Source organism: Ursus maritimus, unplaced genomic scaffold, assembly GCF_017311325.1.
Source record: "Ursus maritimus isolate PB19 unplaced genomic scaffold, ASM1731132v1 scaffold_22, whole genome shotgun sequence".
Lineage (NCBI taxonomy): Eukaryota > Metazoa > Chordata > Mammalia > Carnivora > Ursidae > Ursus > Ursus maritimus.
Genome location: NW_024424675.1, coordinates 7,715,311 through 7,728,803, shown reverse-complemented (window position 1 = coordinate 7,728,803; position 13,493 = coordinate 7,715,311). Strand labels below are relative to the sequence as shown.

The 13,493-nt window shown below is 44.3% G+C and overlaps 1 protein-coding gene across 4 annotated transcripts in view; it reads right to left on the bottom strand.

Annotated features, from left to right (window-relative positions):
- The window catches only part of KIF16B (kinesin family member 16B), a 306,716-nt gene extending 302,440 nt beyond the window's left edge, over window positions 1–4,276 (bottom strand). For all 4 annotated transcript variants that reach the window (XM_040637964.1, XM_040637962.1, XM_040637963.1 and 1 more), the window contains exon 1: window positions 4,148–4,276. In XM_040637964.1, coding sequence (XP_040493898.1) covers window positions 4,148–4,194 — 47 coding nt within the window. In that variant the 5' untranslated portion in view covers window positions 4,195–4,276. The remainder of the gene's footprint in view (window positions 1–4,147) is intronic.
- Window positions 4,277–13,493: the final 9,217 nt, after the last annotated feature.

Genomic DNA, 13,493 nt, shown 5'->3' with positions numbered 1-13,493 from the left:
CTTCAATTTCAAATGTGTCGTCTGTGAATCACGGTAAAAGATATATATGAGAAAAGACCTTGCCTCACAAACTATAAGGTATGTACAATCACTATCACCCATTTTACAGATGCAAAAACTGAGGTTTGAACAATTAAGTCAATTGTTCAAATTTTACCCAGCTTGTAAATGACGGCCAAAACTGGAACCCACGCAGTGTGCCCTCAGACCCCAGCCTCATCAAAACTGGCAAATCAATGGGACAGGATAAATGGCACTAGAGAATCAACTGGGGGGGGGGGCACCTGGGTGGCTCTGTCGGTTAAGTGTCAGACTCTTGATTTCGCCCCAGTCATGATCTCAGAGTTGTGAGATCCGGCCCTGCATCAGGCTCCACACTGAGCCTGTTTAAGATTCTCTCTCTCCCTCTGCCTGTCCAGGCCCCAGTGCTCTCACATTCTCTAAAAAAAAGAGAGAGAGAGAGAGAGAGAATCATCTAGTGTTTCCGTGAAAAAACAAACAAGTGAAACCAAGAGGAAATGGACAAATTAGTTACCAAATCATTATTTTTGTTGTCTCTTCGGAAGGGGAAAGAAGTATCTCGTAAAATTATAAACAATGAAACCAGTAAAAAAGAAAAGGCCAGGCCTAAGAACTATGGAAGAAATCACAAAGAAAAAGGCATACATAAGAACACACACATAAGGCATAAAAAGACAATACATAAATGTTAAAATCTGCCCCTAAAAATCTATGAGCGAATTAAGTTGGCAAAGGTTTTACTCATTTTAAAAAAGTGGAGCTGTGACTGTCCTCAGAAATTGACTTCGGGCAAGTTAACTATGTTTCTCAATCTGTACAAGGCATGACAATAATACTCTGTACCTACTAAGACTGTTACAAAGATTAAATTAGATTTTGTGCCACTGCCACAGAGGGAACTCTAAGTAAGGGTAGCAGCTGTTATATGATGCAAAGTAACGGCTCTTTCAAAACCACTTCTGCCACATAACCCGAAGCACCACGGTAGTAAAAACAAAGACATCACATCTTAGCCTGAATCAAGCACTGGGTGTTTGCAAGGAATAGTTACTGCAAAGGTTCCTGGCTCAGAAGGTCAGCATCTCACCCTGTGCCTCCATCCTTTGAGAGCCTGCAACAGCCATCCTCACCTCCCAATATCCCAGGCCTTTGCTGTCTGTTGGTTGCTCCCTCTTTGCCTACAGCTCCTCTAAACATTAACAGAAAAAAAATTTTACATCAGCAATCCCATGTTCATCCCTACCCACACAGCTTGGTAGGTCGGAATATAATCCATAAAATAAATTCTTAGAAATGAAACTGCCCAATCGGTGGGTTTATAAATTTCTAATCTTGAAATTCTATAAAATTCTAATCAAATTTCCCAATGAGAAAGTTTCAGAGGTTCTGACCCTTTATGATTTCATCACCACTCCTTCGCCAGCACTTGATGTTCAGTCAATATCCACCAGTCTCACTGACAAAAAAACGGTTTCTTACCGCTATTATAATGCGCATGTTTAGGTCAGGTAGTTATGGTTGGCCACTTGTATAACTCTTTCCATTTCACTGCCAACTTCTGGATCATTGTGTCTCCTTGAAACTGCCCTTTGGAAGGTTACCAATGTTCCTATCTCCAAGACCAAGGACCTCATCTTACTCGCACCCTCAGGGCACCATCTTGGCAACATCTGACACCAAGAACCACCACCTCCTTCAAGAGACACTGTTCCTTCCCCTGCCATGACAATTTGCTGTGCTCGTTCTCCTCCACGAAGGGCAAGCCAATCTTCTCCCTAGAACCCTGAAGAAAAGCATATCCCAGTATCCAATCCTTTTCTTCTCACTGTAACATTTTTGTAACCTGCTATGCGTGTGTGTGTGTGTGTATACACACACACATACATATATATGCATATGTATGTGTATATATGTATATGTGTGTATATATGTGTGTATGTACATATGTATATACATACATATATATGTGAGCATGTGTGTCTATATACACATATGTGTTTTATATATAAAGATAAGATTTTCTCCTCCTGAGAAATCCCCTCACTGTAACATTCTTAAACTGTCATCTTTGCAAAAGCTTTCCAAATGTCAGTCCTCAAATTACCTGAGACATAAACCCATGTTTCTAACAGTCTACTGAGCACTGCCAAAGAGACAGATGCCCTCCCCACACTTCGGATAATCAACAGGGTCAACAGGCGGGCAGCACTCACTCTGTGACAACACTGTGCTTGTTCTTGACACTTACTGCATCTCATATGAGTCTACAGATCCAAGAGAGAATACACCAACCTCACTATCCACCCTCCCCAAGCCTCTTCACCTCTTTGACCATCAAAACTCGTTAACGGTTCTGTGTTCTCCTTCCCATCCAAGGATCTGCAAAATCCTCTCAATTCTGCCAGGAAACTAGCTCGGTATATGTATCCAGCCTTCCCATTTCTGCCTTTGGTTCAGACTACTTCCTTAGGTCTTGCCCTGATGCTGATGCCACCACCAGAGTTCTCTGCTGAAAGCACAAATACCATCACTTCAATCTACCACCTCAAAACACATGGCTTTCAGATGTTTCCCACAGCCCCTCCACACGATTGGGCCCCAGGCCTACACTGGCAAAGGACTGCACTTGCACCATCACTCCCAACCAGCCCCATCTTTTAGGAGAGTCCTGCCAGTATGTAGTCCTTCCCCCATTTGATAGTGGGCTCTTAGAAGACACTCATTAAACCTCATTCACCTTATCCCCCATATAGCCCCCAAGACAATGTTGTGTATTTGGTAGGTGCTTTCTAAAACCACTCAATACAATCTTCTAGCATGTGTTCATGTTATTCCAAAGAGAGAAAGGAACTTCTTCATACATGTAAACCCAGAATAAAGAAAAATCTTTTTAAATCACCTAAATGACTTTGGGGTCTCTTTGTCGTGTATGACTGAATATACATAGCAAAATCCATATTCTCTTTGGACTTACAAAAAAGTCAAACTCCTTCCCTAAAAAGCTTTACAAGTAACTTAAAAATGACAAAAGCACTGGTTTTCCATAGTTACAAACCAGAATAATGACTCCTTATTTGCCAACAGAAAAAACAGATTCAGGCGAGTCAAAGAAGATTCTGGCGATCATTTGATTTTATGATCTTCGGATGCTCCAATCAGCTCTCAGAACTACCAAACAATGACCTCCACAAGTTGATATGAGAAAGTGGAAAGCCCATATGGTAAGTCAAATGTCCAACAACTTGACTGAGAAGCCAATAAAAACAAATGGCCTTGTGTGAACTGGGCCTGTCAACTCGGAAGGACACATTCCATTTAGGTCTACTTCATTCTTTAAAGTTAAACCAATGTAAAAAGTAACTCTTCTAAAGCATCTTTCTATACTGATTATAAAGAAGTCATTGAGAAGGAAGCGGGGATTATTTTTCAATGAATAAAGAGTCAAATCATTCTGAAAACCATTACTTTGTAGAAAAATACAAGACTGGATTCTAAATGTGTTTTTAACTCTTCCCCTCTCTTAACACCATCAGATTTCAAACACGTGTGTCTAAGTGTCCTTGATTTTTTTTTCCCCCTGAAGTGAAAACTTTGCTAAAGTTTCCCGTCCCCTCTTGAATGTGAAGTTAAGAACTGCTCAGTTACTGATTAGAAGTCAGGGTTCACATTCAGAGAATTGAAATCATCTCTTAATAAGCAATTAAAAACATTGTTGTTAATAGAGAAGTTCTGAGTTAACACAATTGAGGGGAGTTCGCCTGACAGCTGTGGTGTCCCATGACCACTCTCATATCCCCACCCCACCCCCCAGGATTTTAAGCTTTCATGAAAGTGATCCCTCGATGCTTCTGAAAAGGGGGAACACGTAAACCTCCACAAGTTAATGGGGCAGGAATCTTCTCCTGGCCACGTGAACTCTGTACCCCCAGGTTCCCCAACAGGGCAGCGTAAAAGGGACAGCAAAGAATGAAGTGCTCCAGGCCCCCAGAGGCCACAGCCAGAGGCCAGTGGGCCAGAGACCGTCCCGTGACACTTAAGTTCAGGCTGGCCTTTGAGGGGAGTTGGAGACTAGGTTCCTCCGGGTGGGGGCGCATCGGGGGACCGCCTATGGCCTCCCCCAACTCACCTGCGATTCATGGGCCGGACCCTCACGGCCACCTTGACTGATGCCATTGCTCATCCCGGCCCGGCCCGCGCGGGTTCCCACCTGCCCAGCGCCCCGCGGCTGCCGGCGACTCTCGCGACTCTGCCCTCGGCTCCCGCCCACTTCCCCCTCCCCGCCCCCGCCCCTCTGCTCCGGGCCGGACCTGGCGTCCCGCGGCGGCCCCACCTGCCGGGCCACTGAGCATGCCCAGAGCGGCTCCGGCCCGCGTGATCCGCGCGCCGGGGTTTGGCGGCCGCCGGCGGCGAAGAGGGGCGGGGTCGGGATGCCAAGGCTCCGTCACCTAAGGTCGCCTACTCGGGAAGAACCTCCTTGTAGGAGGTGCCTGGCAGTCACCAAGGTTTAGTCACCGGGGAGGCGTGATTTCAAGAAAGCTGCAACCCAGCCTTATTACCTTAAAAACGGGGGAGGAGGATGAAGAGGAAGGGGTCGCAATTATGTAGGGCCAGAGCGAAGACCTCAATCCTTGGGCTCTGATTACCGGAAACACAGATTTTCAGCCCTTAACAAGGACCTGGCTTTACCCCCACCGTGCAGGAGTTAGCTTGGCCAATTCACAGCGCAAGAACCTGAGGGCCAGAGGTTATCCTAGCTTGTTTGTGGGGACCTCCATCCACTAGGGCCTTCTCTGCTGCGGCTACCCAACCAAAATGTGTGTTTTGGACCCCTCAATTCGGGGACACCGAGAAATGAAAATAAGGGTACTTACTGGATGTTTATAAATGTGGGTGAGAAGAGCTACATTATCTGAAATCAGATCATTTTGCACTTACGTAACAGTTCAGTAGTTGTTTTTTGCTTTGTTTTTTCAGTTTTAATCATAACGTATTCTGTGGTGAGAGCGACCTTCTCTTTAAAGCTTAGGACCTAAGAAGTGAGGGCAGACCTAGCCTCTTTTCCTGAGTCCTTCTCCCCCCACCCCACCCGACCCTACCCCAGCCCTCTCCTGCAGAATGTGAACTCATTCATATGGCCATTCATTCCTGCATTGGTGCACACTCACCCAGGAGTCTGCCCGTGAGCCACAGGGTTACCTGCGGGCCAGAACCAAGACCTGAGCTCTGCCTTCCTCCTACTGCCCCATTCAGGGCCCCTCAGCACAAACCACCCACCCCAGCCCAGCCCCAGGATCCCACACTTACTGCCCCCTCGGGCAGCTGACAGCAACGGGGAGTGGAAGCTGGACTGCTAGGTTTCAGCCCCAGCTCCTACACTAACACTAGCTTTGGGAGTCCTCCAGTCTGCATGGCGGGGCACCTCTGAGGCTTTTGCCTTCCAGCAAATTAGAAACAACTTCAAGGAGTTGACTAATGCATTAAGTGAGATGATGTCTGCAAACGTGACCCACTCAGATATGAAATCATTATTTCACCAGCTTCCCTTGAGCCCCGCGGCTAGCCTGGAATCAGCATCCCATTTGCTTCCAGAGCTCTGAAAACCTGGGGTTTTCCCGGCTTTGCGGGCGCAGAGCTGGGTGCGGATTTGACCACGGCCGAGCTGCTGGAAAACAAGGAGCGTCGGAAGCTGGACCGGGCCTCCTCGAGCATGCGCGGTAGGAGAGGGCTGGTTGGAGGCGCCGCCAGGGAGCCCGCGAGCTGCGTTCGCCACCCCAGGCAGGGGCGGGGTCCGCCTTATATGGGAGCTGCGCGGGGACAAACAGCCCGGACACCCGCGCGAATCACCGCCGCCACCGCTCTCGACCACCCCGGGATCCCGGATCTGGGCGCACGGAACACCCGAGGGGCCCACGCCCTGCAGCGCCAGAGCTCAGTTTTTAAAGACAAAGAATTAAACTTTGTAGGAGGAGTTCGCTTACTATTTAAAGGATTTGCTGTGCCTGGGGTTTTATTGGTTGTTGGTTGTGAGGTTTAATTCATTATTTCGTTCTTTAATTTATTTCCAGCAACCTACACATGCCTGTAAACCCACTGACCTTCTCTGACATTTCCGTTTGACACAAAACAGCATCGCAGCCCCGCAGACACCCTAGACCCCAGACATCCGGCATGGAGCTTTTGACTTGGCAGTAAGGCTTCAACTCGCCAAGGGACACTGTGGTGGGGACGGGGGAGTATTTTGGTTGTTTTGATGTAGTTTATTTGGGTCTTCATTTATTATTGTTCTTTTTTTCTTTTTCTGATGTTTAGCAATCTCTTTACTGCCAAATAGTTGGGAGTGATTGAAACTCCCCGAGTCTTAGCTTCTTCATTTCAAAGTGAGATAGCACTAGAATAGAATGTTCATTCCGCCTCAAAATATTTGAATCATCTTAAAATACCATCATCAGAAAAGAAAAAAACAACAACATCCCTATCAGCTATAGATCCAGCTATGTATTTCTTCCCCTAGCCTTTAAGGAATAAAATTGATTTACTCTCTCACAAACATGACTTTTAAAAAACCCTGGTAAACAGCAACTGGGCACACTGAAATTGGAACAGAGGATACAGCTGACATCTCAGAAACTAATCTGTTGCCCTATGTACTAGAAGTACCAACCTCAAGCATTCTATCACACAGTACACTTAATATCTCCTTGCGGGGGTGTCTTACACCATGGAACTTAACGTTGAATTGAGGGGCGATGCATTTGAGCCAATAAACAAAAGTAAGTGTTCTGGCTTTCCAACAAATGCATAGTAGTCTCAGAGACAGAAATTACAGATATCAAATCCAAACCCAGAACCATTTTCATTTTCTAAGTCATAAAATATAAAGGTAAATTTAGGATCTTCTAAAATACTGAACATTAAATGCAAAGATAATTTGAAAAAAAGTGTGCTTTGGAGCCTGAGTGTGAAACTTGAACTGCAAAGTAACGGTAAAAATAATCACAAAAGTCATGCATAGAAATTTTGCTACAAAGCTATAGCAGGTAGCTATGAATGCCAGCTTTTACAGCAGAAGTGAATGAAGAAATCACAGAAGATTCAATTTAATAGAAACTATCACCCTAAATCATAGTCATTTCATACACTAAGATAAAAAAAGCTTCAATTGCATGTAACTATACCTATGGTTACAAACAGTTCAGAATTTATGGACTCTATAGAGTCCGTGGAACATTTCAACTCTTCAGAGTGAGAAATCTCATTTAGTTGAAGGGATGGGGACAAGTTTCGTGGATGAATTACTTTTGAAGATGGGCCTTGCAGAAGGGATGGAATTTGAACTCCAAGATGGGTGAAGAGCTGACTTCTGAGCCGGAAAAAAATACACTGAACAAATGTTCAGAATTGGGAAAGAAGAGGTCTCACTCTGGGAACAGTGAGAAAGCCTCTTTACCTAAAACAGAGTGTGAGAGATTTGAAGATAGTTACAAATGCTTCCCCTCCTGCACTTACACCTCACAGTGTCACATTGCAGCAACCCCACAAGCAAGAATGGAGTCTGTTTTTCCACCTTTCTAATATGGCTGTCCTTGTATCTTGCTCACAGAACACTGCAGAATTAACTTTGTTATTTCAAACCCAGGTTTCAAAAGGCCTTGCATGCTTCCAGTGTCACTCCAGGGACCCTGCAGCTGTCATGTGAGCAAGCCCAAGCTAGCCCGCTGAACGATGGGGACGTGACCCAGTCAAACCCAGTTCCACAGCCAGTAGCCAGCCAACCACCAGATGTGGGAGTGGGTCACCTGGCCCCAGCCCACCCCAGCGAACTCATTAGCTGATCATAGATGGATGAGTGAGGACAGAGTGACAGAGCCCATCCAGACCGGCAGAACCACTTCTTGTTGACTGAAGGGATCAGAATGTTCCACCCCAAAATATGCCACTCTGACATGAGAATTATTTTAAGCTGAAGGCAATTATGAAGGAGCAAACTCAGAAAGAGTACTTTGTCCTCCCCCCATCTGCCTAAAAGCAGGACATAAATTTCCCTTTGTGAAGGTGCTTCCTCTCTCCTACCAACAGAACAGTCCTTATTACTGCAAAGAGACTAAAGAACCCTCATCTTCCCTTAGTTTTCCTCATATATTTGCCTTCCCACAATTTACTGTGCCTCGAAGCCCAAACCCTTTTCCTTTGTCTGGTCTCTTCTCTGCAATATATCACCCTTTGTTAAAACGGTGTGTAAGCTCCTAGTCTGAGTACTTTCGGGAACTTTCATTTCTTTTCTGTAATGCCCTCCATATCCAGACAAAATAAGCCCTTTCTCCTGTTAATCTTTGTTCTGCCAGTTTAATTCACACACCCCAGGTTGTAACTTCAGAGAGTAGAGAAAAAGTTTTTTCCTCCCTCACAAATCTCATGAGCAAAAAACCCAATTTGTTGCTTAAGCCATTTGGTTTAGGGTATGTGTGTGTTAATTGGCTGCATTTAAACGCACCCTATCTTATATAATGAGAAAGGTTTTCGATGAATATGGGGATTCAGGAGAACTTTAATCATATAGAAACATGAGTGACATAAAAAATAGCTGTGAACTAGGGCCCTCATCAAGGACCTTGGAGGTGTCGTCTGGAGCTGGGAGAGTCCTCATGTCACATGAGGAGACAGGCAGGCAGGCTCAGACCAGCAAGGAGACTATGGAGACCACTTTCCTCACCACCCACCCATCTCAGTGGAACTTAAGTCATTGAAGCAGATTCATGGAAGAAGACATGCTCTCTGAACACATCCTCTGCATGCCACTGACACACCTTTGCTTCAGCTGCACATCCAACAGGAATGCCACCTCCTCTCCTTCTCTCCCACCTTCAGTTCATCCTTTGGGTTCTACCGTCTGTAGTCTTCCCCCTGGGTACCAACTCACAGTGATCACTCCCTCAACCAAACGCTCTACCATAGTTGGAGGCACTCATTTGCTGCTCGCTGGAGAATTTTATCTTTTTTAAGATTTTATGTGTTTATTTGAAAGAGCATAAGCGAGAGAGAATGAGCAGGGGAAGGGGAAGAGGCAGAGGGAGAGGGAGAAGCAGACTCCCTGCTGAGCAGGGAGCCTGACGTGGGACTCAATCCCAGGACCCTGAGATCATGACCTGAGCTGAAGGCAGAAGCTTAATCAATTGAGCCACTCAGGTGCCCCTCACTGGTGGATTTTAAACTTTGGTTTTCTGTGTCTCCCTTCCCATTAGACTGTAAATCCTTTAAGGCTAAAGAACGGGTCTTATAGCTCTCTGTACTTCCAGTGTTGCCACATCAGTAAATGTTGAAGTTGATAATTAGCAAAACCAATAAACTCATTACATTATTCTGTTTCTATAGATAACCAGTATATAAATATGAATTTCTATGTGATGATTCTTTGGCGCATTTTGTCCTTTTTTGTTCCTCTAACCAGGTCATAACATAAAGGTTATGCCATTTGTTACTGTCAAGCTTAATTAAACCCATTATAATTTGTTAACCCCAGTGCTTGCTTTGTAATTAACATTGATTAACACAAACAAGTACAAAATAGGCCATCAGCACTTTCCAGAAGTGCTGATTACAATTATATTGATAATTCAATACAGTAGAGAAGATGATGGGATAGTAATTTGCACTCTCTTTACATAAGGAGACAAATGCTACCAGGCAAAACTAAGCCTAGAAATAAAATACTCCATTCATCGGATTCACCTGATGGAATCTTCACACTGTTATCCCATCCTCTGTTTAAAACTTGGTAAGATTACTGAGGCTGCAGCTCCTAGTAGCTTGCTTCATGGCACCCCTGAACCAGAAAAGGGAAACATGTCAAGGCTGACAGATTGTAGAGGGTTCAGCCATGGCAGAGCAGCCCCCAAGGCTCGTGACAGACAATTATGGGGCCAGTATCACATTTTGTAGTTCCGGGTGCGTCCAGGGCTGATGGGAGCAGGGTGAAGTTGCACAGTAATGAGCGTGCAGCAGCATTGGATCCAAAATCGCTCAGAGACCAATAACCTGAAAATAAACACTATCTGCCCACTCAAAATACAAAAACAAACCCAGCAAAACTCCTATCCCAATATATTCAAGAATATGTTCAATTTTTTTCCATTCTCCCTGACCTCAGAGGTGGGGGATGACTATTCTTGCCGTCAATGTTTACAGGAGCCCACCGTGTTCCCATGTGACTCTGGTCTATTACCGCGGGGGGTGGGCACACATTTGAACTTTTCCATATTTCTAGGAATAAAGTCGGGATGCTTAGGAGCCGTAGCCATTTCTGTTCTGTATAAAAAATGTAAGTGGGTCTCTGCCCCCACTGCACTCCAGGGAAGAATTAACAGAATTGATATCGTACAGATCAATGGCCCTATGCAAACGATGTGATAATGAGGCCATGGAGTTTTTATGGTTCTCTGTTACTGCTCCAGAAAGTATGTTCCAGGAACCGTTCAAACCCTCTAAAAGGAATATTAGTACAAAATGGGATGTTTCAAACTCATTGCTGAAAGATTAATGTGCATGAAGATCCCTGAGACACCTGTATAAATCCCTGAGACATTCTGTATAAATATGTGACTCATTGAGGAAAAATCTGCCAGATGAAAAAGTATGGAGACATTTGCTGACCGTCATATGGCTTCTAACCCAAATGTCTGTGTCCTCAGAGCTAGGCCTTCTCTTTGCACTCTCCAGCAGAGGATGGGTTGGAAAAATTGCTAGAAATAGAAGCACAGCTGTCAGAAGTAGAATTGAGTAAAGAAACAGAAGAAAAACAAACAAAAAAACCGTAAACACACACTGATATAAAGAGTCAGCCTTAAGCAAGACTGTGACATTTTGACATTTGTTTTTGGGGTCCACAGCCTTCTTGCCTGCTATGCTCAACCATCATAGTCAGGGTCTATCAATCCCAACGGGTTGTACAGACTCATTTAACCCTCTCTGTTCCAGCATCCCGTCTCTCTCTATCTCATAAATATTACGTATGCCAGACTTTTTTTGTCTTCTTCATTTATTTTTTTTTTAAGATTTTTTAATTTATTCATTCGACAGAGAGAGATAGCCAGCGAGAGAGGGAACACAAGCAGGGGGAGTGGGAGAGGAAGAAGCAGGCTCCCAGCGGAGGAGCCTGACATGGGGCTCGATCCGGGAACGCCAGGATCACGCCCTGGGCCGAAGGCAGACGCTTAACGACTGAGCCACCCAGGCACCCCTTCTTCATTTATTTTTTAAATAAGGCGTAAAATGCGTTCACTGGTGTCCATAAAGCATACAAATCCTAAGTGTACAGTTCGATGAATTGTTTTATATACGTATACCCACATAAACACCATTCAGATGATATTCAGAACATTCCCACCATCCCAGGAGCCTCCCTCAAGCTGCAGGCTTTTCATGTTAAAGTCAGTTTCCTGAGGTCCCATTCTCAGACAGTACTATTCACCATGTTTAGTAGGCAGTTCTATGAGTTTTGACAAATGCATACGGATGTGTGGCCACCAATACAATCAAAATGTAGAACTGCACCATGACCCCTCCCCCCCAAATTCTCCTGGGCCCCTCTGTAGTGAATCCCTCTCTCCATCTCCATCCCCTGGCAGCCACTAATCTGTCTTCCATCCTTACAGTTTGTTTTTTCTAGAATGTCATATAATGGAATCATACAATATGTGGTCTTGCGAGTCTGACTTCTTCCACTTAGCAAATACATTTGAGATTCATCCATGTGGTTGTGTGTATCAATAGCTCCTTCCTGTCTATTCCTGAGCAGTACTTAATTATGCCACAATCTGTATATCCATTCATTAGTTAAAGGACATTTGGGTTGTTTCCAGTTTTTAGCAGTTATGAATAAGCCGCTGTAAACATCCACAGACAAGGTTTTGTGTGAATCTAAGTTTTCATTTCTTTGGGATAGAAACCCAGGAAGTGGATTTCTTGCTCTATGCTAAACTCGTTAAACTTCATTTTTTCAAAGAAAGCCAAACCATTCTCCAGAGTACTTGTGCCATTTTGCCTTCCCACCAGCCACGCAGGAGACTTTTAGATCCATACTCTCGCCAGAACTTGGCATTGCCGGTTGCTGTCTTTTCTTTCAAGTCATTTCACGACGTGCCTGGCACAGATTTTTGACGCTGAGCAAACATGTTCATAGAATTCATTGCAGTCTTCAGAAAAGACTTAAAATCAATTGTAAACATCTAACTAATTACATGAGAGCTACTTGGCTGCATGCTAATTAGGCAGTTTATATTAATGATCCTGACTGGAGTTACTTTTACCCATTCTGTCCAATTTTGCTTAGTTGTCTATATCCCAAGCTGCATCCATGCCAATTTCCTTAGCGCACTCATTGAAACCAAGAGCCTTGTGTCTTCCTTGCAGCCATACTACAGGTTATGCCTGAAGGTTAAGGGTCCTCAATTCATTTGGGCATCTTTAAAACATTCGACAACCTACCTCTAATCACCTTGTTCAGGTGAGTTTTCTGTGCCCAGAAAATGAAACATCCCTCCAGCATCTACTTTCAAGAACATATCTATCAAGAACACTCTAAGCTGGACGAAGCGGGGAAAATGCTTTGTTGCAGTAAACAAATTGTCGCACTCGGGGGATTGCTGGAGAATTCAATCACTTTCCCGCTCTGCCCTCAATATGCACAGAGCCGTACATTGCTATTCTCTAGAAGTAACTACTGCTGATTTTTCTGACTTGGGCAGAAAACACACATAGGCAGAACCTGGTCTGTTCGGATTTGTCACACAAATTCCTCCCTGGCCTGTTGCTTCTCTCTGGATTTCCTTGCTAATGCCTTATTCATTTGCATCTGTCTGCCCCATCTGCTGGTTCTAATGGTGTGCTGTCGGCAATTAGATCGCGATGCACATGTCACCTCCCGTGCATTCCTTATGTCCCTCCTGTCCCCATGCCCCAACTGCTTCCATTTTTCTGCCTCATCCCCAGAGGAACACAGTCAACAACCTCAGCTGCATCTTTCCATTTTTCTAAAGTTTATTATTTATTTTAAATAGATAATACATACACAAAAAGATGAATTGAAAAGGTACAAAAGGGCACAGAGATAGAAGTCTCTTCCATTCCTTTCCCACTCACCCTGTTCCATTGCTCAGAGGCAACTAGGGTCACCAGTGTCTCGTGCCCTTCCAGAAGGAGATACTCTATACATTGACAAACATGCAATCTAGATATCTTTATTCTTTGTAGAAATAGCAACACACTGGAACACCTTTTTGCACCTTGCTTTTTTCCATATAAAATATATACATTGTAAAGCATTTCATCTCTCTACACTTGCATATACTACTGAGTGCACCTTAGTAGATTGTCCTCTTTCTTTTAAAGAGTCGCTTAATATTCAATGTTGTGTATATACTATGACTTATTTTACCAAAATCCTTTTTAAAGTATCTATAATAATGACTTAGCCTAAC